The following is a 26,598-nucleotide window of genomic DNA, read 5'->3' on the forward strand; positions in this document are numbered from 1 at the left end:
TCTTGGCATGGATTCACTAGGGTATGAGGGAGTCTAACTCCAGATTTAATAATTCTTCCATCATATTGTGGACCGTAGAGAACTGCGAAGTCGAGCTACCCTTTCCAACATATCTCACACATTCTCAGTTGGATTCAGATCTGGAGAATTAGGCGGCCAGGATAGAAATATTAGCAATTTATACTGGTTGAATAGTTGCGTTTTCACCTTGAAAGAATCCATCGCACTTCCTGTAAAAATGAAACATTACAAGGTGAAGTTGGTCCGATATGACAGAAAGGTATTCACTGGGGATAACACGACTTTCTTACGGTTTGAGCCAACTTAGTCCATACCAACAAAACATACCCCATCCCATGATACCACTTCAGTGGTGGATACCAGACAGTCTGGATGCATGGCTAGATGAGGTTCATGCTACACTTTCACGCTATCATCGCTGCAAAAAAAAAAAAAAAAAAAAAATGTAAATCGAGACTTATCAGACCATAATCTTTTTCCACTGATTCACAGTCCAGTCTTGGCGTTGGCGGCACCGCTTCAGTCCAATCTTTCAATTTTTTGCAGAAAGTAGTGCCTTTCGTACAGGTACACAACTACGCGTTCCCAGGATCTTCAACTTCAGCCGCATAATTCGGTTGGTAACGGGGGCTTTCTTTCTTTTTTTCAAATTGGATTTTGCAATCATTTGTTGCACACCGCACATTCTATTCTGAAGCTCAATTCGCTTTAAATTCCTTCCATCTCTTTCTTGGAGTACTGACTTTCTGGGGCGCCACATTTCTTTCTTTTAGAACTGCACTCTTGTTTTCGCTTCCACTCGTATATTTTTTGGGATGGTTGCTTTCGACACACCAGTGATTTCCTTTATTTTCTCAATTGTGGTTCTGCAAAACGTGCCCAAATAATAACCTTTATGAATATCGGAAAATCACCAGTCTTCCCCATCACTAAGAAGCACCCGGAGAGCGTAAACTTTCTGTTGAAACAATTGCAAAAGGTTTCTAATTTTTTAGCCAGTGCGTGTAATTCAGCAGACTTCTGTTTACATGACTTTATATGAAAGACTGCGTCTGCCATAGCCCAGTAGTCAAATACCTAGCCATCATCGGTACAGTAGTGCACACGTTTGGGTTGACAGTGGTTTTAGTCCACATAACTGCTAAACATGGCGATGTGTGTTTATCAGTTATGTTTCTGCTATTATATTCTTTCTTGCAAACTTCTCTGATCCTATATGGCCGTCTCAAGATGCACAGTGTCCAGTTTATTAGATACACATACTCCTTTCATGAATTGGAGTAGTCCATATAGAATCACGTGATACTCTTTGAAGGTCCTTGAGTTATTTTTATCACTGAACATCATGATGGAGTTTAACTAACGTTCAAGAGAAAAGGTAAGAAAATTATTATTTTTTTTGCATCCGTGATGTACATTTTAGAAGCGTTTTTCAAACTGTGGTCAGGGATCCCCAGGGTTCTTAAGACAAGCCAGAAAATATCCAGAGATACCGTGGAAAATTTTTATTCTAGGAATAGATGTTCTGTTTATACTCTGGCACGACTACAAGTTCAGAGGAGTTTATAATAAATCATTTAGAAAATGGGCTTGAGCTATGGGTCACTCAAACGCGTGTGTTACTGCATTCTTAAGCTTAGCCACTCGGGTACGTAGATAATTTATGCTTGGTATAAAATGGAGTGTTTTTCGCGTCCCGTACCTAAAAACTCAACAAAATATTCAACACCATTTTACGTGGAGAAAAATTGAGCAAGTTAAACAGCTCATAACGCAGAATAAGAATATATTTGTTCTCTCTCTGTTTACATTACCGAAAGAAGTTTGCAAAACTGCAGAAAAAATTGGTTCATATTTGCATAAGAAATCGCACAGCTGCAGATTTGAATCTGCATAAAGATTGGCAGAAAATAGCAAACCCCAGCAGTTCTATTTAAGATTGCAGTTGATTATGGAAACATTGGACAGTAGTGTTAAGGAGCTGGGGCGCTTTTTAAATAAGAAACGACGTCATATAATGGGGGAAAGCAATGTCTCGCGAAGTTGGGCTGAAATATCTGATAAACGACAGTGAATTCCCAAACAGAGTCGTTCCATCACTTAAGAAGTTTCTGAATAAAACATACGCCCAGATTTCATACTGTAAGGTCTTGAGTAATGCAAAAACTTTGCTAAAAATGTTATTCGAATAAGAAACCATGCACGCCATTTTCGATCTCACACGTAGCTACTGTACTGTTATTTGGAATCGGAACTGTCAAAACCTTTAGGAATAGATTCCTTTCGGAACTGTCTGAAGTTTCAGGAACAGGTTCCTTTTCAAATATCGGATTTCGAATATAATTCACTTCTTTCAACGTTCTATCAATTTCTTCGCTTCTTGCTTTGGGCAAATTTTTCAATAACCTTCTGATTAAAATCTGGAACGTTCTTAATTAATTCTCTGTCAATAGAAAGCACAGCAGGCCAGACATTCTTACCTGACTCACTGTAAAAATGTTTTAATTATTTTGAGGATAGAAAGTATTGTTCTGCTTCAGTTGTTATCGTGGGAATTGTAATTAACGTTTCATGCACTGAAAGTACACTGAGTTTCCACTATATTAAGTTAATAGTAAGTAGGCACCACTTTAGCCTTCGGAACAGCCTACAGGATATTAGACGGATATGTTTTCTGGTCCGTTTGCTGTTTTCTGGACGAAAAACTTGAGTTTCCGGGAGGAAAAACCATGCCACCCTCTCCTGGGACCGACTAATTGAATCATGTTGTGAAAAAGACCCATAAAAATTCCTCGTGTCATCGCCGGGATTCGAACTGAGGTCTTTTCCACTCAGTTTGGTGAGGACGCAGTGTTAAGCGCCAATGCAACTAAGTCTATGAGGTTCTACTTTGTGCTTTTAATTGCGTCTATTCTTCGGTCGGTATGCTCTTTGTTGGACGAAAAACCACAGTTTTCAGGAGAAAAAATCATGTAATCCTCGTCTGAGACCGACTAACTCAGCCAAGCTGTGAAAAAACCTCGTTCAAATCCCTTCAATCCGCGTCATTAAAGAGATTTGAACTCAAATCTTTTTTATACTCTTGTGGGAGGACGCCGATCGCAACCACTGTTTGAGTCTGGCGAATGTCAGTAGAATTGTGAATCCTCAAGATTTATCATATAGACATTTTGATTTATCAAATAGACTTGTTGTATATGATAAATCCTCAGGATTTATCATATACAACAAGCGGTGGGTTCGTCCACTAGCGAGAGGGCTGACAGCGTCGCGTTGCTCAGGAACCAGGTGTCCCATGAATTCTGTCCTTTCAGTGTACTGTATTATAAGTGGTATTTCATAAAGTTTAGGTTTTAAAATTCTAGAAGTACTCGTTACATTTCAAATTATCTGAACTTTTAGGTTCTAGACAAGACCAGCTAATACTTTGGTCCTCAAAAAAACTAAGGAACAAAAGCAAAAACTTGAGTAAATCAAAAATTATTATGACAAAACGTCAGACGCTCGTTTCAATGAGTTTTAATAATACAAATGACATTACGGTTATGCAAATGATGCATGAGCGACCAAAAATGGCCCATAATCCTTGGAAGAATACTTTAATAAGGTGCGTGATCTTAAAAAAGGAGAATGCAGGCATGGCATCAGTTCCTCCTGCGACGCTGTTAATTAGTGTTGGCGCAATGAAGTTTCTGAGAGGGGGACTTTTGACTCTCAGCTTTGTTTGCCTAGAGCACCCCAGGCATGCTCTACTAGACTGAGTTCTAGTTCTAGGGTGGTCATTACATACTCTTTCCCTGAAGAATTTTTTTTTCCTTTAGGAGAGCCATGTGACGAAAGTCATTATCGTCAATGGAAAGAAAGTCTGGAATATTTCCTCCTGCAAAAGGCGAACATAAGAATCAAGGAAATCGTCCTCCCACATTGGTGGAAAAGGCCCTGGTTCGAATCCCATCAATGAGTCGAAGAATTTTTATGGGCTTTTTTCACAACATGGCTGAGTCAGTCAGTCTCAGGTCAGAGTTGCATGATTTTATCTCCTGGAAACTCGAGGTTTTATCCAGCAAACAGGAAAATCAACCACAGAGCACGCGACATTTAGAGACATATTATATACGGTGCAAAATGGTCTAAGTCGGCGTTGCGCCTAAACCCTAAAACAATAAAGATATCTATATAACCATTTACAGTGATTCCAGTCTACATCATTAACTATTATCTCCAAACGTCGCTCTTTTGGCGATTTTAGAGGAGGATCTTCCTCTCTATTATCTCAGTGTTAGAAACTTATAAGTTAGAAAATAGAAACTTATAAGTTAAAAACTTATTTCCTTCGGATGAAAGACTCGAAAATCAGATTAAGACTATACTTCAAGTCATCAGCGAAGAGCACAATATGCCTAGATGTTGAAGTGTTCATATTCTTCTGTCCCTACAGTGTCGGGCACTCAATGGAACACTCATCACAAGTCTCGCATAAAGTCCATGTCTGTGTAGACCAGTGGCATAGCCAGGAGTTTTTTTGTCAGCAGGTATTTGTTGGAGAACTTAGAAACTTATTGTGCAGGGATCCGATAACTGTTTTGACCAGTATATTTTTATTTCTATTTAAAACTTATTTCTGTTCTTTCCTTAGCTTTTAAGTGCTAGTTTAATTTTCACAAAATCAATGAAAATAACAAGGAAATAAAAGTAGTCATCAAATTTTTCTGTTTCTTTATTGTTATAATTTAATAAATATATCTTACATCTATATATATATGTATATATATCTTCTGGATATTGGACACTCCAGGTGCTGTGTGGTTTCGGCACATCTAGTAGTGAAGCCCTGTTCTGAATGAGGAATCAATGTTGTCATGATACCAATACAAAAACAGTGACAGGAAGATTAAAACAGATAACATTGATATTTTTGTTTTATTTTTACAACAACTGATTCCGGAAATATCAGATGATACGTATCAGCTTTTCTTGATGAGCCAAATATTTCATGACCCGACAGTTACTTATCCGTTATCTGGTCCCTTCATGGATCAAGCAGGAGTTTGTAAACTCATTCTGAATTAAATCTTTTAGATTCGTATTTTCGAAGTCTTCTACTTAAAGATTTTGATGAATTCTTAATTTCTACCTAGAAAGGCTTAAATTTGAATTCTAGTAATAACTGTTGAATAGATCAGTAGGCAAGATTTGGATTTTCACTTGAAATATTTTAAAATTGTCTTCCTGCTTCTGAGTGCTTTCTACAGAATTTAAAAAAATGTTCCTGCGTAATAGTTAAAAAATCAAAATCAAAAACAAAAGGCTAGTTATGGCCCCTCTGTATCTCACAGAATCAACTTGACGAAGAACACATTTCCGCATCATGCATGTTCAGGAAGAATAAACCGCCATCAAACAATAAGATATTGTGGTCCGGCCACTTATTGGAAGAAGCGAAATACTTTTACAACATCTTGGTACGAGTGATGGCATATGTTTTCATGCTTATCCCTTCAGTTCGTGCGAGATCTTCACTCTGGACACATAGGAGGATTCACGTAACCCAATAAATTAAACTCAAGCAAGCAAGAAATGACCAAGAAGATTGCGTATATTATTAGGAGAAGGACGCCTAGTCGGGGATTCAGTTGCCACTTGCTGAAGTAGATTCCTCCAATCTGTTACAAAGAAAAAAAAAGAAAGAATCAAAAATGGTTTTTATTTGGAAATTCGTGGTTTATTTAAAGTAACCGAAAATTTGATCAAAGAATAGCAAGAATGTTAAATAAATAATCTCTAATCTACACTGCTTGGCCACTTAATTAAAACTTGTGTGTGCGGGGACGCGAGCCATGGTCAGGTAGAGCCAGAGGTTGCCCTCATATCCGCATAGTAGCTTGATGAGGATGCAGTATTTTGTGAAGCCAGTCATTGCACAGACTGTTCACAGAATCTGTCGGTAGATGGCAGGAGAGTGTATGTCCAAGAATACACTAACACAGTTGCAAGTTCTAACATGTTGGCTTGAAGTTGTGAAGTGGTCTTACGTTACGTGCTGTAAGTGTGAACTGTTTTCTAAACTGCATAATGGAAGATTTGAGAAAAGTTTCGTTATACGTTATTGTGTTTGATGTAGGTATAAGTGCTACAGAAACTGTGAGAGAAATATCCGAGGTTTATGGAGGCAAGTATTTGAAGAAAACAATTTCAAGGGCACAAGAGCATTGAAAAAGGTCTAGAATCGGTGGCCACGAAAGCACTGATGACAACTCTCAAAGGCATATCAAGAAATGGTTTTCGGGAGTGTTTCTACGAGTTGGTTCATCGATAGCACAAGTATACACACTTCGAAGGAGATCATTTAGAAAAAAAAGAGAGTACCATAGACTTCAGCGACGGCGATTAAAATTAAGAAGTCCATTTTGCGATTTAAATGATCAGTCTGTGCATGATCTGTGAGTATCCTGTACTAGTGTCAGGGAAAGTTGTTTGTGTTGTATTATTGGCCATTTTGTTCAGTTTGCTCAAGCCATTCAAAGCCTTAAACAACTCAACCAGATCACTTCGCAGGTGTGTAGTCTCCAGACGTTGCAATTTTCAGAATTAAAGCCTTTCGTGGAAAGAGCACCCCTATGTTCCTTCACCAGGAACATTGCCCTTTCTATATCCATTCCAGCAGCTCTATATCCTTTCTAAAATGAGATCTTTTGACCTGTATATAGAACTCAAGATGTAACCTGATCATTGCCTTATACAATGGGATAATCATATTATCCCTGCTAGCAAAATTCCTGTATATCATTGACAAAACTCCATGAGTTGTCCTGGCAGCCTTTCTACATTGCACAGACAACTTTATATCTGACTGGCTGCACAATTACCGGCGTACGATGAGTATCCTTTCCTTAAGGAGGTTTTGGAAAATAGAAAATAATGAGTCGATTATCGTTAAATTATTTTTTGATATATGAACCAGTGCTTGAATCGATATATTGTCGAAAGCTGATTTTATGTCAAAGAAGATGATGTCTGTTTGCAATCTGTTCCTAATGGCATGTTGAATCCGAAATAACGCTTCAAGGAAGTTTGCTATGGTAGATCTTTGCTGCAGTAATATGTGGAGATGTAGGGGTCTGTTGCGGAAGCAGTGGTCTAGTCGACAATTGTAGGGAGTATTAGCTTTTCAAAGATTAACCGCCAACTCTTAAACTACCTAGAAACCTTCCGGCTGATCAACGATCGCCAGTATGAATTCCGTCAGTGTCGATCCACTGGTGATATTCTGGCTTATGTTACCCATTTATGGACTAATTCAATGGAAAGGTTCGGTGAAACACAAGTAGTTGCTCTTGACATCTCAAAGGCTTTTGATCGTGTTTGGCATAAAGGTCTTCTAAACAAGCTTCGATCTTATGGTTTGCCATCTGTTTTTAGTAATTGGTTATCCAGTTTTCTCTCTGATCGCTCACTGAGGGTGATGGTAGATGGCTCTCTGTCTTCTAACTTCTCCACTAATGCCGGTGTCTCCCAAGGTTCAGTTCTTTCACCCACTCTTTTCCTCTTGTATATTAATGACCTTCTTCCATTGACTGGAAATCCTATCCATAGTTTTGCCGATGATAGCACATTGCATTCAACTTTCCATTTTGAGAAACCTTGTCCTGCTCAATCAGCTTCAACTTCTCGAAAATCTGATACCAATTCCTTAAATGCCGATCTTCAGGTAATTCTCCAGTGGGGCAAAGACAACTTAGTTGATTTCAACCCTTCTAAAACTCAGTCTTGTCTTATATCTCGCAAAAAGGATTCTTCTGCTCCTATGCTTATCTTTAGTGACACTCCGATTTCTAGGCAAAATGATATACTGTATCTCTTTTGGGGATTACCCTGACTTCTAATCTCTCTCTTTGCACAAGCACATTACAAATATTGCTTCCTCTGCATCTAAAAAACTTGGTTTTCTCTTTCGCTCTCGGCGTTACTTTTCTTCCAAACAGCTGCTCACTCTGTATAAATCGCAGATCCGCCCTGCCATGGAGTATTGTTCCCACATCTGGGGTGGTGCCCCCAAAACCTCTCTCAGGCTTCTTGATTCCATTCAGAAGAGGGCAGTTATGTTAATTAAGGATTCATCTCTAACAGAGTCTCTCCACTCGCTTTCTCATAGACGCACTGTTTCTGCTGCATGCCTCTTCTACAGATACTTCCATGGGCACTGTTCTTCTGAATTGGCTTCTATAATTCCCGCTCTCTCTTTCAAAACAGTCCGAACACATGCCGCCACCAGCCAACATCCATATACTGTCCAACTTCAAACCCACAGAACCAACTTTTCATCTTCCTCATTTATTCATTCAACTGCCGTTTTCTGGAACAACCTTTCTTCATACGTATTTCCTGAAAATTACAATCTACAGAAGTTCAAGTCCAATGTCAACAAATATCTTCTTTCGTCTTCTCAACCTCCAACCCAAGCACGGTACTAAGTACTATAGGTTCTAATACCTCTCGTGTTTGGGGTTCACATAAAAAAAAAAAAAAAAATTGAGTAGATGAGACTGTTTTTTGGTGGCCCTGACATCACAGTTTTTTATATATATATATATAAGTATTGTGGAAGGCCAGTTCATCCTACATCGTTCACTTGCATATAATTCTCCAAGATAACAGTGCCAATGCACACAGGGTAAGGAATGAATAGGAACAGTTTGACGAGAGTATGGAATATACAAATTTGTATATATTGCCATGTTCTTTGGTTCCCAGTCATAAAATTTGAGTGCAATCGAGAAACTACAAAATTATTTGGAGTGATAATCAGCGATAGAAAAACCTGAAACCAATCCATAAGATCAGGAAAGGACCCCTTTAGGAGGAGAGTCTGGTGGTCTAGAGAAACATAATGGGCAATTCATATACCTATCCTCGCATTTTAGAGAGAGGTGCTCTGAACTGGGACTTTCTGCACCCCTCAGAGGACTAACACGAAAAACCTACTGTGAGTGTTGCGTTGCTGTAGTGTGACTGAAAGGAGTAGTCATACCACCCTATTAAGATCTATGACTTCCTTTTACATAAGACAATCTGCTTTCAAAAGTGGCATAGTTTTTATCCATCGATCGCATAGGGTCTGCTGCATTATCACATAATGTACGTCGATACGAATATTTCATGGACAAGTGGTAAACGATTTCAACCTTTTGCATTTATGCCCAACTTTTCCTAAGTACAAAATGAGGCTATGTCCTAAATTTACGACTTCATTTTTAAATAATACATTAATCAAAGATATCACATTCCATTAATATAATAAGCATATTAATAATGAAATATATTATTTACATATTATATTTTAATTTTTATAATTTATATTTATATCAAATATATTTTATTATTATATATTAATAACATAAAACACATTATTGATTAATATAAAAATATATTAATCAATAATAGACAGTATATATATTTTTTAATATGAATTTTATTATTACGATTGGGCGCGATAATTGCGCCTCTATCGGAGATATTTACAAATGCAATTCACTCTTCGTTACGTCTGCTCATTTTCATTAAAACAAGGTAGATGTGGTAAGTGTAATATTAAATTCTGATTTATTGGAAATATTTTTCTCATTTAATAATTCTTGTATTTACATTTATTTATCTATTTTTATGTAGCGTATTTAGAATGTGTTATGAAATTTAATGAAAATCTGATGAATGTAAAAAAATTGGAAATGAGAAATGTTTCTTGAAGACATAAAATTTCGCTTACTCATTTGCGAATGCGGCTGTAATAGGGGTTAAAATTTATTTTATTTTAGTGACTTTAAATTATTTTAGTATTATTTATAAATGCTACCAAAGGATTGAAATGATAAAAGCATACATTATATATTTTAATGATTGAAATATAGCGAAACGTAGCTAAATGTCAGTACATCTGATGCAGAGTCAAAGTACTGAGTCAGAGCTATGTTGATTTACATTTAAAATTTTTAACTTGATTTAATTATTAATTTCTTCTGATGGTTCGTGGTATATTGAACATGGCTGTTATTTCAGCTTTAGACTCATATTTTTAAATAATTTAAAAGGATAAAGTTTATTTTTTATGCTCCGATGCATTGTATGCACTATGTTACCAAAATATTGGTAACATAGTGCATACAAATTTTCTGAGAGAAAAGGTAAAAACAATTTATAGAGTAGATTTAAATACTTTGCAGGGCCGGGTGGAAAAGACTTGAGTTCGAGTACCATCGATGACGTGAGGAATTTTTATGGGCCTTTTTCACAACGTGGCTAAGTTAGTCGGTCTCATGCCAGAGTGGCATGGGTTTTTTTAGTCCAGCGAACACAAAATTCGACCATAGAACACACGGATCAATATGGTCTTTGTCGTTGATGTTCCTAAAATCTTGCTACAAAAACAACTGTCTTGGAGAGTCTTCAAAGCAAGTTATTTGTTGAAATTTTGTCTTTGATGACCTCGATATTTGTACAAAACAGCTATTTCGACTTGATTTTGGTTTATGCTTATTACTTTTTTGCTTTTATACCACTTCATGATAAATAATTTGTTTTTGTCCTAAATCATCTTAAGTTCTATTTTTCTCCTTTCATTATCTAGTTGTAAATTCATTTCTTGTCTTGTTTATTTTTCAATTAGAATACTGTAACTGTTTAAAGTAATTCCAAAGTTAATGAAAATTGTTTATGTATTTTTCGAAAAACAAAGGTAATGAGCTTTTAACCAGCGTACATTGATTGTGGAAAGATGCAAAGAAAAAAAACAAAAAAACAAAACGTAAAATCTCGTTCCCAAACTTTTATTATATTTTTTTAATGTGGTTTTGACAAGCCACACTTTCGTTTCGATATATTTTTAAAATACTTAAATTGAATTTAATTATTTAAATATTTAATTTAATTATACAAAGACCATTTAGGTCAAAACCGCAAATTCTTCATAAATTATAGCAAATGTAAAAACATAGTGTCTGTTGACACTAATGAACGCATGCGCCCTTCAGTCTACTGACGTCATCCTAAGTCTCCATTTTGTAGATTGTCAATGTTACTTTAGTTTCACAGAGATTAAGGTGCGATAATATGTTTTTAAGCATAAAAAGGATAAAATCGGATGTTTCATGGGATGTTGAATTCATTATTCAAATACTTTAAGAGATTTGAATCATCGTAGAACAGACATCAAGTTCACAAGGAAATAGTTACTTACTGTAATGATGATTGTCAAAAAGAGGAGGACCACTGAGTATACCATTCCTCTACTATTGATGACAGCCTGAAAGGGATAAGATTAGAGTTGGAATGAAATGAATTTAATATGGACATACTGCTATAAGTTAGGGTAACATACGTTTTAATCATATAAACAATAGTTATTTAAATATAAATATATAAGATTTATTAACTACCAGCTTCGTATACAAGTTTTATGCAACCTCGCGCCTTAAAGCTTAACCTGTCTCAGAGCGACAGGTTAGGCGCCCTCGTGGGTAGCACAGTTGGTAGAACCGCCATCCTCCCTACACCGGCTGGAACAGACCTGAGTTCGAGTCCCGTCGATGACGTGAGGAATTTTTATGGCCCTTTTACACGAGTCGGTCGGTCTCAGGCATGGGTTTTTCTCCCGGAAACTCTGGTTTCTTGTCCAGTAAACGAAAATCGACCACGGAACACGCAATTTACAGGCAGTATATATGCAACAATATTGCCCCGTTGATGCTCCTAAAAAAAAACCCTATTACGACAGATCAGGCTTTAAGTAGTATGGGAGGTGATTGAAGCCCTTCCCATACTACTTGTTAAGTGTTAAGACCTATACTATTTTCAAATCATTTCGTCAAGCTGTCCACCTGCTATCTCTAGATTGCCATAAGGCTCCATTGTTTCTCTGTAGCGATGACTCCATGGGGGCAGCTAGACTTCGGTCTCCAGGCGGAATAGCTGACACCGTGATTGTATTCAAAAACTTTCTGGAAAACAATTGAACGTTAAAGATTTACCGAAATTTTCGTTGGGATAATCCAGTTCAACGTTCGGTACACATGGAATTCGTGTTCGTGTGGAAGAGGAGGGTCTTGTTGAAGGTCTCCATTTAAGAATGGAGACGACTCCTTAGAAATTGATGACGACGTGCTAGATGAAGAACTCTAGCCATTTTTTAAATTTCAACCAGCAATAGCTCTGTAGCTTCAGAATTGGACATACGTTGATAATTGTTTTCATTGTTTTCAGGTCTCCTGAAAACAGTGAAACCAGAAACCTTTTGCACCTAAGTGTATATTCGTGTTGTTAGGCCTCAACTTTTACCTCTCGTAATCAGTAGCAAATCAAAATGGAAACCGGAAAATATGTTTAAGAGAGTTAGCTGTTTGGAAGTCATCTGTTATATGTGCTGGCCACATATGACATGAAGTATTTTGCTTTCCATCCTAGATATGAGAAAACTAATTTCGCATAGAAAAGCATTTCTTCTTCCATAAGAATCTAAAATATCGATCTCAATCCCTGTTAAGTGCGGCTGGTAGTTTTTCTTGAACAAATAAAAATGTTGATAATCGAATTTTCAATGCCCACTTAATATTATAATCGATAACTTACAATCGATCCTGGCTCCACCATTGCAGTTTGAATAAACCACGGGAAAGCAAGACCAATGAGAATGTCGAAGATGTTACTGCCAATACTGTTTGATACGGCCATATCTCCTTGACCTACAAAAGAATGATTAAACATTGTCATAGAGTTTTTTCACACCTAATATCAAGAAAATTGGGAAACAGTTCTCAGCACTTTATCATTATTTTAACTATAGTTCTGTCATGAAGACATGCACAGACACTGCATCTCTCAAAAATTAAATTTTTTTTTGACTTCAAAGGAAATATTCAAAGCTTGCATATTCATTGCTTGTAGATGATTAGTTGCATTTCAAAAATCATAAAAAAAATAGAGAAACTTTCCGTCTTATTCTCGAAAAATACGGTAACTTCTTTTGCATTTCTTAAATAGAAACAAAAATAAAAATGAAACTCACCTTGCTTTGATACTATAAGACTAGCAAAGGCATCAGGCACGCTAGTACCAGCTGCTAGAAAAGTGATTCCCATGATACTATCTGGAATTCCTAGTGTGTAGCCAATTAGGGTCACCTGCAAAACATGAAATATATTCCATGTTTGGATTCAAAAACACTGTAAAGGATTGGTTTTCGGACGATCTTAGAAAAAAAATCCATTGTTACAAGGATAAGGACTAGTTCAAATGAAACAGAATTTTGAAATTACGTCAATTTACCACTAATAGCTATATAATTATACGATTTTATTACTGAAGAACGTTTTGAACTTACCATCCACACCATGATATAAGAAAAAACCGCTGTCCACAAAATCGACATGAAAAAAGTGCCTAAGAACCACTTCCTCCATTGGTTTTTGCGACAGTCTGGTATTGTGTAGTGGAGAGTAGCTAGCAAAGGAAACTGGACTATCCACTTGAGAATGCTAACAATCCCTTCATCTGGAATAAAAGAAAAAGTTGATAAAAATATTGTACCTTGGATAACTAATTTTTGAACTCTGCACTACAGCAGAATGTTAATATTGCGACTAGTGATGATGATTTTATGATGTCTTATTATAACAATAAAAAAATGTTTGTAGGAAAGAAGGATGCTAGACTTTGGGATTAATTATGAGCAATGAGTCATAAAACTTACTGCTCATCGGTTTGGACAATTTTCTCAGTGTACCAAATAATTTTCATGTTATTACCAGCGTTTTAAATGAGAACCCTTGAAAATGGTACATGTTTGAGTAAATGAGTTCTAGAGACATGAAATTTACGAGTAAATCTTGAATTCTTTATTGGTTGACGTTACTTAATTCACCATAATGACTATAGTATAACAACACTACGAAGCATGTTCGAAAACCCTGTGTGCAGCTTGTTGGGGGAGGGGGATGTTGGATATGTTTCAGAGTCTGTTCATTGTCGTTGTAGGCATTGTGTTTGACATAGCCTGCAAAAAGAAGTCCACTTGTGAAAAATTTGGCGACTGTGGCGACCATCTTCCTTTTGAAATTATGTGACCTCCGAATCAAACGGGATAGCTCAGCCATAGACAAACTTGAAGTGTGCGTTGTTGCGTACCTTGATGAAACCACACTTTAAAAATCTCCTCTTCAATGAGTTGTCCCAGGAGTTTAAGTACTATGACAATGTATGGTTATGATTTCTCTGAAAAGATAAGCCCAACAATCCCGAGGTGTCATTGCGCATCTGACTTCAATCATGATAGAGCGTAGAGGATATGGTGTGCTGCATGGGTATTTTCCATGCACCATAGAGGAGCCATTCATAAAGTTTACATATGCAGTTAGATGAAACCAGGTCACATCGGAGAAGAAAATTCAGTCTAATATCGAAGGGTTTTCTACCACTATTTCCAGTATCTGTCCACAGCAATGGATTCATTTTCCTCAGTCTGGTGGCAAAAATTGCGGTATGATATACACTTTGGACAGAAACAGTTTTAATTTCTTCATCGCTGTATTCCAATTATTTTATGAAATTGCATTTTATTATGCAAATTTACTTAGCAACTTGTGTGCACTTGCCTAACTTGTATGAGACTTTCCTAAGTGGACATGCGAACACGAACACTGGGATTAACCATAATCAGAGATTATGGATAATCCCAGTCTCTCTGAACATTTTTCACATACGTCCATTTTGGTCGTGCTTTAGGACATCGAAAATTACGCTGAGTAATTTTAAACCACTCTGTTTTGGGTAGTCTTCCACCAAAAGCATGCGTTCCTCCAAATACCATGTTCATTTACTGCTTGCATTGCGCATCTGCATTTGCAGTTTTACAAGTTTTCGACAGATAACGACACTATCGAAGAATAAAGAGTATTCTTTAAATTTCATGTCTCTAGTATCCTTTTAATCGAAGTTATTCGCATTTTCATGGGTTCTCATTAAAATGATCACCCTGTATTTTCGTTGTGCTACTTGTTATCATTCTCTTACACAGTAATTTATAGCAACTATGCAAATAGACTGACTAATCAGCTTTATGCTGATCATAGCCCTCTATGATTAATAAAATTCATCACTGGATGTTTGCAATTCCTTGTGCAAAGATGCAAAATCAATTATGAATTTATTGAGATTGTATAGATGAGTTGTAACTAATCTGCTAACAATTTGTGGTCTTCTTGTAAATCCTCAATGACTGGTAAACTTACAAGTTCTATGGCGAGCTCAAAATTTCTTTAATATATTTAAACTGAGCAAGAACGCTCAATTTTTGTTCCCTACCCATGAAAAAATTACGAAAAGCTTGAAATTTAATAATAACTGAGGTTTTTCAGATCAATCTTTTTATATACACTGGTCAGAACAATTAGTGGATCATATCATGTACAAATGATGTTTGTGTATATATGATAACATGCGTACCTCATGATGTAGTTGAAGCTAAGTTCTGGTAAGCGTATGTCGAAGACGATGCACCATGCATTATTGAAAAGATCTACAGAGACTTGAAAATAAATAGTTTGTTGGAAATGCTCCTCTACTTCATGAAACTGTTCGGCAATTTCTTTGACAAATATTTACCAGTTATAATACAGGCGAGTGAATCTTCAAATGGAATTTTCCACTGTTTATTGCCTCAAGGTAATCTTGAAATAAACCTTTCAAAATATAGGAGAATAAACATTCCTCTATGCTGTATTTCTCATATTTTATTCTATAGCTTATGATGTATTTTGTCTTCATATTGCAAAGTTTACTTTGCAAAATGAATGAAGAGAATATCTCTAACGCTGTTCAAAATATTTTTGAATATTCATAGCGAGAATCAATAAAGGCAAGTGCTTGCTAAGTACTCACAGCTAGTGAATATCTTTCGAGCCATCATAGAAAATATTTTCCTTGGTTTCCTTCATTGCCATTGAGGAACTCTATTATAATACAACGTTATGGTTCCAGATTTAGCATTTCTCTTATTGATCAATATTGGTCAATAGGAGAAAAGGGCTTCTTGGATAGATATATCCCATCTTTTTTTTTACTTTCACTTTTTGTGTATTTACTTTTAATTAATTTTTCCTATTCAGTTAACTTACAGAAGCGCAACTAGCAATTCTGCTCTTTCATATACTCTACCTTTAGTACCCTCTGAATGTTTGGCCCTCAATCCTCAGTGGTGTACTTGGTAACATAACAGATTCGACACTACACGTTGCCTTTTATTATTATCAATTTATTTCTCTGTTGAAGAGACACCCCTGGGACAGCCATTGGCTAGAAGGGTGAGAGATACATTCTAAGGTGTGAAGCGGACCCATGAGCAAAAGGTTACAAAGTCCATGAGAAGTTCACCCTGAAAGGTTACATACAGAATTTTGGAATACATGAGTAATTATGATTTTATAATATAATATTTAAATTTTTTGGCATCTTTGAACATTATAGAATATTAACAGAGCTTTTCCGGTTCAATTCTTAGTTGATTGAAGAGTTCTATTGTGTTTGCTGGAAAAAAGCAACTTAGGTTGTCCAGGTTTTTTAAGTTTTTTGAAGAAGATGTCTTGTTTCAGCAATTCTAGTGGCTTCTTGACGAGAGTGAAACAGGCCGTCAATACTGGGAGCGTCTAATCTTCCTGTTAGCAGTTGGGCTAATGTGAAAATGTTTCTTGTGTTAATTGTCTGTTTCCAGGGTAAGATTGGAATGTAGATGTAGAAATTTGTAGAAATTTGATTGGAATATAGAAATGCTGAGATTGGAAAGTAGGATGGCTGTAGAGATAGTAAATTGGTGATTCGAGATTCTGTTCAGCCATCTCAGGAGCCAGTATTCAATACTTAGGAAAGCTTTCAGGTTGCTCGGTGGGGCAGAGGACCAAATCTGTGAAGCATACAGTGGGATGGGAAGTATACATTTCAAGATATACTTTTTAACGAGATCTGGGTTTCTAATGCCAGTTAACTCCTGTTTGGTAGCCCAGAGCGCTGCATATGTTTTAGCTTTGATGTAATCAAAGTGCTCAGAGAATGTTAGTCCCTCATAACATTTTAGGCCAAGGTCTACTTGCGATTTAACCTTTGGAACTTCGCATCCGCTTACCAGCATAGAGATATTGTTCCTGCTCTTTTTTCTTTGTTATTGTCATCTGGGCAGATTTACTTGGGTTTAAACGTAGTCCAATACAATCGAGGTAATGCTCCAGTTCATTTATTGTGTTATTGGGTTGTTGATTTGTTTGCTTAGCTTGTTGTAGCTCTTTAGATTTGACGAAGAATTTCAGGTCATCAGCATATGTAGTAAAGTTGTCTTTATGGGATGCAAAAAATGGTTCCAGAGCTGCAGCAAATAACAGTGAGGAGAGAACACCTCCCTTGTGGCACTCCCTGCGAAATGGAGTAATGGGCAATAAAATTTGATTACGGATTATGAGGCGTCTTTCCGTCAGACTGCTACATAAAATCTTCAGGAGATTGCCTTGTATTTTGAAGTAGAAAGATAAAATTTGTTCCAGAGCCGTTATTGAGATATTGTCAAAAGCTGCCGATATGTCTAGGAAGATCATATCGAGCTGTTCCTTATTGTTGAGAGCTTTCTGCATCCGGAAGAAAGAGGGTCTCAAGGAGATTTGAGACCCTCTTCCGGATTTTAAACACACCAACTCGGTCACATAAAATAAAAAAGCAGAGAAGGCTATTAAAAACTTAATATACGTAATTGATAAAATCCTGATCCTCCTGACCTTAGTTACCTTCGTGCTTCTTCTAATCAATTCTATTACTTGTGATAGCTGATGTATTTTTACCTCTCTTATATTGACAAAGTCATAATCATAATAAGACCACAAAGTTAATTGAAAAAATGGTTCCTCTACTTTTGTAAATAAAAGCTTTCGTTTTTCATCATGAAAGAATATGGGGTAAGACTTTAGACGTCTTCAAAGTGATAGATTCATTTAAAGAAATTGGGAATGGCGAGAATTGCAAAGAAACAAAAAATAATGATGGAACAAAATAATGGCAGCTGTAATATGAGATGGCACGAGAAGAAAAGTTCCTTGAGGCGAACTTGAACTTGCGGTTGTGTCAGAAGCAATTTGTGACAAGTCAGAGACTAATGATACGCCTTCGCTAGCCATCAGCAACAGCACTGAATTAATCAGAAAGACTGCGAATGAGTCACAGCGAAAACTTCATTGCCAAAAAGAGAGAAAGATAGTTCATTATCTGTGCTTCCACTCAGCTAATTTCTTCCGCTCTGCTTGGTCCAATTTGATTCAAATTACTCTTATTTTTATGGCGACAACAAACGCGAAAGGTTAAAACCAATGGATTGAGAAGAAGAATAGAGAATCGTTGAAGTGAAACTTTTCTGGTGAAATGAATGTGTGTTCATCTCTATATCATTGCCCGAGTGAAAGTGATAACCTGTGATTGTCTTCTGGAGGTAGTAGATGTGGTAATCGCAGGAGGAAGAGGTCAGGTCTGTAGGCTGGGTGTTGCAGCACTTACGATCTGTATTGTTGCAACTGAGCTTGTAGCTGATGTCAAGAGCTGTGTCAGATTTCGCATTGTCACTTTTATGGTAAAGCGGACAGACAGTTCATTTTCAAATTTAATTTATAATTAATTAAAAATTTATTATCAAATAAATGAATAAATATAATAAAATAAAAAGAAATACCTTTTGATGGGATTCGTTTCCATGTTGTTTCAGACGACATTTGGATACTCATACTAAAAAGAAATATAAAGGAAAAATATCTATTAGTATTAGTATTATAATGATTAAATGATGCAAGGAAGGAAGCTGACTTCTTTCTACATTTGCCAAACAAAAACAAAGAAAAAAATCTCAATCGCTCATACTTTCCCTATTGCCAAAAAAGTGTCTGCCCAATTCTGCTTTGAACTTTATCAAACTTTCTGCCTCAATAACCGTGGAAGACAATTATTTATCAAACTTTCTGCCTCAATAACCGTGGAAGACAATTTATTTCAATGATCTACAACATGCTGCCCAAAGTTAAACTTTATGAGATCCATCCTTCTTTACTCTCCAAAATTTCATATTTGGACCTAATTATTTTTTCTACCAGTGAAAATATATCTCCGTTGTTCATTTTTACTGATTATTTTCATATACCTCATTCAGGTATAAAATGACATCGTTTTTCCTGCTTGCAAAGGTCCTACACATCACAGACCATGTACCATCATAGCCACTTGTTTACACTGAATGAAAAATTCATGTCTAAATTGCAACCCCTTAAGTCTTCGTGCTAAATTACTTTTAACTCCTTTCATCCAACTTACAAGTAACTCCTGGATTTTTACCTTTTAATTCTTTCATTAAGCATCCGTAGTCAACTTTATATTGTCGTATAACATCAGTATGATTATCATCATCATCATCATCATCATCAGCCATTTTCAATCCACTGCAGGATGAAGGCCTCTCCAGCAACTTTCCAGTTCCTTCTGTTTTGAGCACTGGCCATCCATTTACTACCCACAAACTCATGAATTTCATCTATCCATCTCCGCCTTTGTCTTCCAGGTTTTCTTCTAGCTCCTCTTGGATACCATTCTGTTATTTTCTAAGTCCATGTATGATTTCTTAGTCCATCAGTATGATTATATCAACACCATCTTGACAACGCCTGGAGCCTTTCTATTCTGAGAAGTAAAACCTTTCATAACCTAGAAGCATTAAATTTTAGTTGCCATTTTTCAGACGATCTAAATCATTTTGGAACAAAATGTCCTGTTAATCACCCGTCCTACCTATAAATCAACTAAATTTGGCAACTTCTCCTGTATCCTCTCAACAATATTATTAAAGAAGATGAAAAATAGGTAGTTGTGATAGCTAATGTGGTCCTAATACCAATTCCTGAAGGACTTCACTTGCTATACCGATCCATCCTGAGGAATGATCATTTATGACTATTCCCTACTCCTATCTTACTAGGGTAGCCAGACCTTGATTCAATGAGGAATCTTACAGGTTTAACCTCAATTTGTTAGAGTTTGTATAATAACATTTTATGAGGAACCATCAAAACCGTACTGGAGTCAAGGTAAATAATGCAAAAGTAGTTTCTTGCATCCACCTGTTTTAATGCTTCGTCATAATAATTAACTAAGTTCATCAGGCAAGACTTTCCTCAAGAACCCCCTACTCTAATCCATTAAGGATACTGTTCCTATATAGATGGTCCGTATCGTAACCTTCGATAGTATCTCGTTAAAATTCAAGTGTCTCATGCCTTTTTCTTTTGTTCAATTAAACCTTTAACCTCAACTGTCATCCACTTGGGTAGTTCTCTTTTGGGGAACTTCTCCATTGGAATAAAAAATATTTGTAGCTTTCAGGATAAATTCTTTGAATATTGCCCATAAAAACTAGTACCTAACAGCGTATATCTCCTAAGTTAATAAAGCCCAAAAGATACCCCAATCCATTACAGCCTCATCTCTTGAAATTGAAGCCTTCTCTTTTTTCTCTTGACCACAGACATGTCCTTAGTCATTGTCCATTTTATGATATTGTGTTTACTACCCGCTATTGGTTCGTGCAGGATCAAATTTTGGATGCAGTTTGGATCCTTGGTGAGAACCAAATAGAGAATATTAGGTCCCTTCAAACTTTCTCTAATATGTTGGAATTTATAACTCAACTAGATATGTCTTAACGATGTGAGTCCCCATGGCATATTGCCAGATTCTCGTTTTAATGAATGGTCTTTACATAAATAAATTAAAACGATATTTTATTTTAGACTGGGGGATGGCTTTATAAGGTAAATTGGTTAAAATAATTATTAAAACATTAAAATACAATTTTAACACTTTCAGAGTTTATTTTAGTTTACTTACAGTATTTTAAAATTAATAATATGGCACACAGATACCATTTTCGAAATGAAATTCAATATATATTCATATTTAAAAGAAAATATTAAAATAAGTTTTAATTTCGGAATTGAATTCGCGGTCATCAAGTGATTAGTTTTTGAAGAGATTTACATAAATCTCAGCAATGACTCAGTCTCATGCAAAGTCACAAAATTTATAGTCTGTCATACTTAGTTTGATTTTCATTAGTAAGAACACCTGTCTGATACTTCGTTCTGCTACTCTTTGCCCGTAATACAGTCCGTACCCATCTTGGAATGGACTGCACAAAGTGTTGTTGGGTGTTCTGTGGTATTGTTACTCATCCGTTGAATAATGTGTCCTGTAATGCCCGTACATTGTCAGAGGGAGGGTTGTAGCATCGAATGTCCTTTTCCAGTAGGTCTCAAATGTGCTCAATTAGGTTGAGATTGGATGAGTTGGGCAGCCACGGGAATTCATTGTCATGTTCCCGAAACCAGTTAGCAACCAGCGTAGCCATGGCACGTTACATTGTCTCTGGATACACGGTTATCATGAAGAGATAAAAAGGCAGGTGTTCCCACTGAGATGTTGATTAATGGTTATCAGAGATCCCAGAGAACGTCAAAAAAACAGTTTCCCAAACCATAACACCACCGCTTCCAGCCTTCCGAACACCGACAGCGCATCTAGGTGCCATTGCCTTATGGCACCTAGATGCGCTGGGTATATCCGCTTTCTCCAAATGCGGATATACCCATCAGTATGAAAACTGGATTCATCAGACCAGTCGACAGAGTTCCATAAGTCAGTGGTCTAGTGTTGGTGCTAACGCGCCCATGCAAATTGCAGTTTCTTGCGTCTCGCAGTGAGCACGGGTACCAGTTACGGCCGTCGTGTTCAAAACTACGTTTTCTGGGATTTAGCCTGTACAAGCTAATGCCCGACTCATAGTCCATGTGGATATTTGTCTTGCCTTTTCTACGTTGTACTGGATGGTTATTTGGGCCATTGTGCTGCATAACTGCTGTGTTACAAGACGAGACGATGCTCACGAGCGTTAACCCCGCATAGTTGTCTCATGTGACCTTTAGTTGGTTGTTCGACTGCTGTTGAATTAGTCACGGTAGACTCGTGACGCCACAGAACAGGAGCACTGAACAACTTTGGCTATTTTCAAGTTACGGGCACTTTAGAATTAGCATTAGTAGAGGCATATGATGCAAGAAAGCAAGCTAATACATCATCAACCAAAAAAAAAAAAAAAAAAACCCTTATTTCACCCATCCGTTCGCTCCAAATGTTTGTCTAGTTCTGCCTTGAATTTATTTAAGCTGTCAACTTCTACAACTACAGATGTAAGTTTGTTCCAGCAATTAACCACACGCTGGCTAAAGGCAAATTTCCGCACATCTATTCTACAACTGTCTTTCCTCAATTTCAATTTATATTCCCTCAGGCGATTAATCTGGGCAAGAGGAAGAATCCCATCAGCAATGAGCTTGCTCAAATCTTATACACCACAATCAGATCAACTCACAGATGCCTAGTCACCAGGCACAGTAATTTGCAAATCGTAAGCCTTTCTTCGTAAGAGTAACCCTTTGTTCCATTCACTAATCTTGTTGCCCTTCTCTGTACTCGTTCCAGCAGCTCTACATCCTTCCTAAAATGAGGCCTCCAGACTTGTATACAGTACTCAATGTGTGGCCTCACCATTGCCTTATACAAGGGGATAATCACCTCCTTGTCTGTAGCAAATTTCCTATATATCATTGACAAGACTCCATGACCTGCTCTGGCAGCCCGTCTGCACTACTCAGAGAACTTCATATCTGATTGCACAATTACTTCCAGATCTTTTTTCATTTTCTACCACCCTAAGTGTAGCACCACCACATAGTTTATACATTTCTCTTGGATTACTGCTACCCATATGCACTACTTTGCATTTGTCAATGTTAAACTTTAGTTGCCACTTCTCAGCCCGTCTGCCTAACTTTTCTAGATCCTGCTGCAGTAGCATACTGTCTTTACTGTCGTTAACAACCCTGCCAACCTTCGTATCGTCTATAAACTTAGACATTAAGCTTGATATACCTTCATCAATATCGATATCAATACAGAAATCAACAATGGACCCAACGCTGAACCCTGGGGGACTCCACTAATAACATTAGTCCACGAAGAGCAGTGTCCACTGATTACCACCCTCTGTCTTCTTCCACTCAACCATCCCTTTATCCATAGCAGCATTTTGCCCTTAATGCCATACTTGCAAGTTTTTCCCTCACAGTCATTCCACATTCGAAGTTGAAAAGATCTCAATGCTGACCCATTCTTCCTAGAGACACTTAAAATTTGATCTCTGCGTGTGCGAACTGTAATCTTATATCAGCCATTCCCGACTTTGAGCTTTCACCAAATTACAGACCAGTCCATTCCTACATATTAGATACTGATTATAGGAGATACCAGTTCATGATTCTTCTGCAACAAAATAATCCATTGAATGTGATATTTTAATTTTCCCATCAGTTTTATCTATTACAATCTGCCTTCGTGGATGTGACAGTTTACGCACAACTCACAAGTGTGACAATGCCTTTCTATGAAAAGATTTATAAAACAAAATAAAAAAACGAATAATCTTTATACACAAATTTCATTATACATTCATTAAATTAGCTCCATTATAGAAGTGAATGTTGAAAAAACATTCAATTCGATCCTCGCCTGCTCTGCTATATTTGATTATTTCTTTCTGTTTACAATTTCAATAGGTTGCAAAGGGGACAAAGCACATGGGACAGATATTTAAACCGCCATTAATTCACAAAAGGTTACAATATCCGAATATGTGAGTCTAGACATTTGGAGTTTGAACCAATTATGGAATTGTTTTGGGAATTCTAAGACGAATGACCCTTTGGGCAGAAACTTAATAGCACTTAATTAAGAATCCCAGTTAAATTTAATGAAAAGGAGTTGGGTTCAATTTACGATTCCCATTTGAATTTAATCAACTGGGAATACTACACTACAGTAAATGTGCGTGCCCTATATTATTTATCGCTGTGATACGTTGTATACTCCTTTAGACATTGTATTCCTCAGAGGATTCTTCTATTAGTAGATTTTATTATTATTCAATGATTACTAACTACGGATATCCTCAAACGTTGAAAATGTGAAGTCGAATGGACACAAGAGAATGAAAAACTCATTATTGTTATTGTAGTGGGATTTTAGGAGCATCAGCGACTAAGGCCACATTGATCCGTTGGAGTTTATGCAGAAAAAAATCAACCTAAAATCATTCAGTGGCTGCATCCTCCTTTTGAAAGATTTACAAATGTGTGATATACCCTAAATTAATCATAGTTTGATTCAAAGACGTTACAGGCATTAAGTAAAATTAAATCTCTTTTTTTTTTCTGAAGCATGGGAGGAATTGATATATTGTGTCTGAATAGCTCCTGCATTTTATGGTCTATTCGACTGTTTCTCTAAAACAATCACATTTTTATGAAAAGAAATTGTGACCTTTGTCTGAGACCGAATAACTGGGCCACGGTGTAAAGTCCTTAAAAATTTTGGTCTTCATGAGGAATTCAAACCCAGCAGGTTTCCTGGGTTTTTAAAAATATTAGAATTCCAATATTTTTAAAATACAGTAATAAATGTGTATGTAAAATTAAATAAAAAATTAATAATACAAATTTATGGAATATATGCGGATCCCTCAGACCAGTTGGGAAACACATGCTGAAAACCGGTATTCTGAAGTATGTAGAAATTTTTCAAATATATACAAAAAAAAAAAAAAAAAAAAATCAGATTATCGAACTGTTAAAATAAGTTTAATTTTGGATTAAAGGGGCACTACAATTCGTTCAACTTTGCAAAATATAAAATATTTCATTTAATATCTCCTTAGTTCATTAAAACATTTTAACCAGAAAAAAAAATGGGATTTTTTTATAATCCTTTCGTGAACGATTTCTACACCAGGGTACGCTTTACTAAAGTTTGCTTTATTATCAAACAGGTTTATGACGTTTTTTTTGCGTCGTATAAAAAAAAAAAGTAGATAAGAAAACACAAATTATGCACTTCCCTTCTCATATACGTAACTAACCAGTTGACTCTTGAATTCCTTCAAATTGTCAGCCTCACCTACCTGCGGAGGAAACCCGTTCCAATAATCAACAACTCGCTGGCAAATATAAAGCTTTCTACAATCTAGTCTAAAACTCTTCCACTGTAATTCGAATTTATGAGGCCTAGTTCTGGAATTCTTTATAACAGTGAAAATTCAGCCTTCATTCATTTTACTAATCTCCCTCAGAGCCTTATAAACGTCAATCAGGTCCTCTCGAAGGTGCCTAGTTGCCAAACTCAGTAGTCCATATAATTGGAGTCTTTTCCCCTACGGTCGCCCTTTTGCCGATCTCACCATGCGAGTTGCCTGCCTTTGGACCATTTCAAGAAGTTCAATGTCTTTTTTCCAGATGAGTCTCCATACTTGGACACAGTGTTCCAAATGCAGTCTTGCAATTGCCTTATACAGTTGGATTATGACCATTCTATCTCTATTGGACAATGTTCGATAAATCATCGATAGGACCCCACGGGCTTTCCTAGTCGCCTGTTTACACTACTCAGAAAACTTCACATCTGCCTGTATCGTAACTCCCAGATCTCTTTCTACCTCTTCTGGTTTTTAATTCAATCCCACCAAATGTATAATTTATTGAGGCTGCATTAAAACATAGCTGCCAATTTTCTGAACTTTCTTGAAGAAGCCTGTTTAAGCCTTATACACCTCAATAAGATCACCTCGCAGGTACCTCGTCTCCAGACTCCTCGTCTTTCTTAATCATTGCCTTGAAGATTTTCCATACTACTGAAGTCAGACGAACCGGTCTGTAGTTACCGACTTAACTCTTAGAACTACCTTTATGTATTGGCGATACGTTGTCACCCAAATACAAAAGAATCTCTTCCAGTCAAAGGATGCCCTCATAGTTAAGCTCAATGGTTCAATGCATTCTCTGGCTGCCTCCCTCGTATACGCCATTAAACTCAGGAGACTTTCTTGCTTTTAGGCTAGCAATATTTTCTAATAAACAGTCATCCAAAATTTCAAAATCACCAATTACATATGGCTCAGCGTCTCGTCACCACAAAGGGTGTTTCTTCAGAAAAGACAGGCGCGAAGTACAGTTAGACAACATGAAGAAATAACTAATAAACTCATGGTATTTATTTTAAAATAAACCATTTAAAAAAAGCTACAACAGTATTTTATTAAGTTGTAATAATCAGCGATAACGTTGTGCAAGAAGTGTATTTTGGTGGACGTTGAGTTTAAGTGGAAGAATGCAACCAGCGAGTGCATCTTCATTAGCGAAAACAGTATATTTCTGGGTCTCACAATGATTGCTTTGAAATTATTTGGCTGGGTCCGGAAAATATACCTTAAAGGTAGAATCAGATACTTAGAAATACGCCGAGGAAGCGGTTGCTATAGTAACGAAGGATGTCTTTAGATGATTACGGTCTACTTGTGGATACCGGAAAGTTCTGGATTTTATCCCTGGGCTTGGTTATGAGATTCTACATTTTGCATTG

The 26,598-nt window shown here is 36.7% G+C and overlaps 1 protein-coding gene across 1 annotated transcript in view; it reads right to left on the reverse strand.

Annotated features, from left to right (window-relative positions):
* Positions 1 to 4,723: 4,723 nt before the first annotated feature.
* Positions 4,724 to 26,598, reverse strand: part of LOC150085000 (sodium/potassium/calcium exchanger 4-like) — a 131,658-nt gene continuing 109,783 nt past the window's right edge. The window contains exons 12-17 of the mRNA XM_090375703.1: positions 18,764 to 18,816; positions 13,391 to 13,560; positions 13,076 to 13,190; positions 12,640 to 12,752; positions 11,252 to 11,317; positions 4,724 to 5,684 (exon numbers count right to left, since the gene is read on the reverse strand). Coding sequence (XP_090231829.1) covers positions 5,538 to 5,684; positions 11,252 to 11,317; positions 12,640 to 12,752; positions 13,076 to 13,190; positions 13,391 to 13,560; positions 18,764 to 18,816 — 664 coding nt within the window. The 3' untranslated portion in view covers positions 4,724 to 5,537. The remainder of the gene's footprint in view (positions 5,685 to 11,251; positions 11,318 to 12,639; positions 12,753 to 13,075; positions 13,191 to 13,390; positions 13,561 to 18,763; positions 18,817 to 26,598) is intronic.

The sequence above is a fragment of the Mastigoproctus giganteus genome, chromosome 6 (genome assembly GCF_048544385.1).
Source record: "Mastigoproctus giganteus isolate SK-2022 chromosome 6, ASM4854438v1, whole genome shotgun sequence".
Taxonomy (NCBI): domain Eukaryota; kingdom Metazoa; phylum Arthropoda; class Arachnida; order Uropygi; family Thelyphonidae; genus Mastigoproctus; species Mastigoproctus giganteus.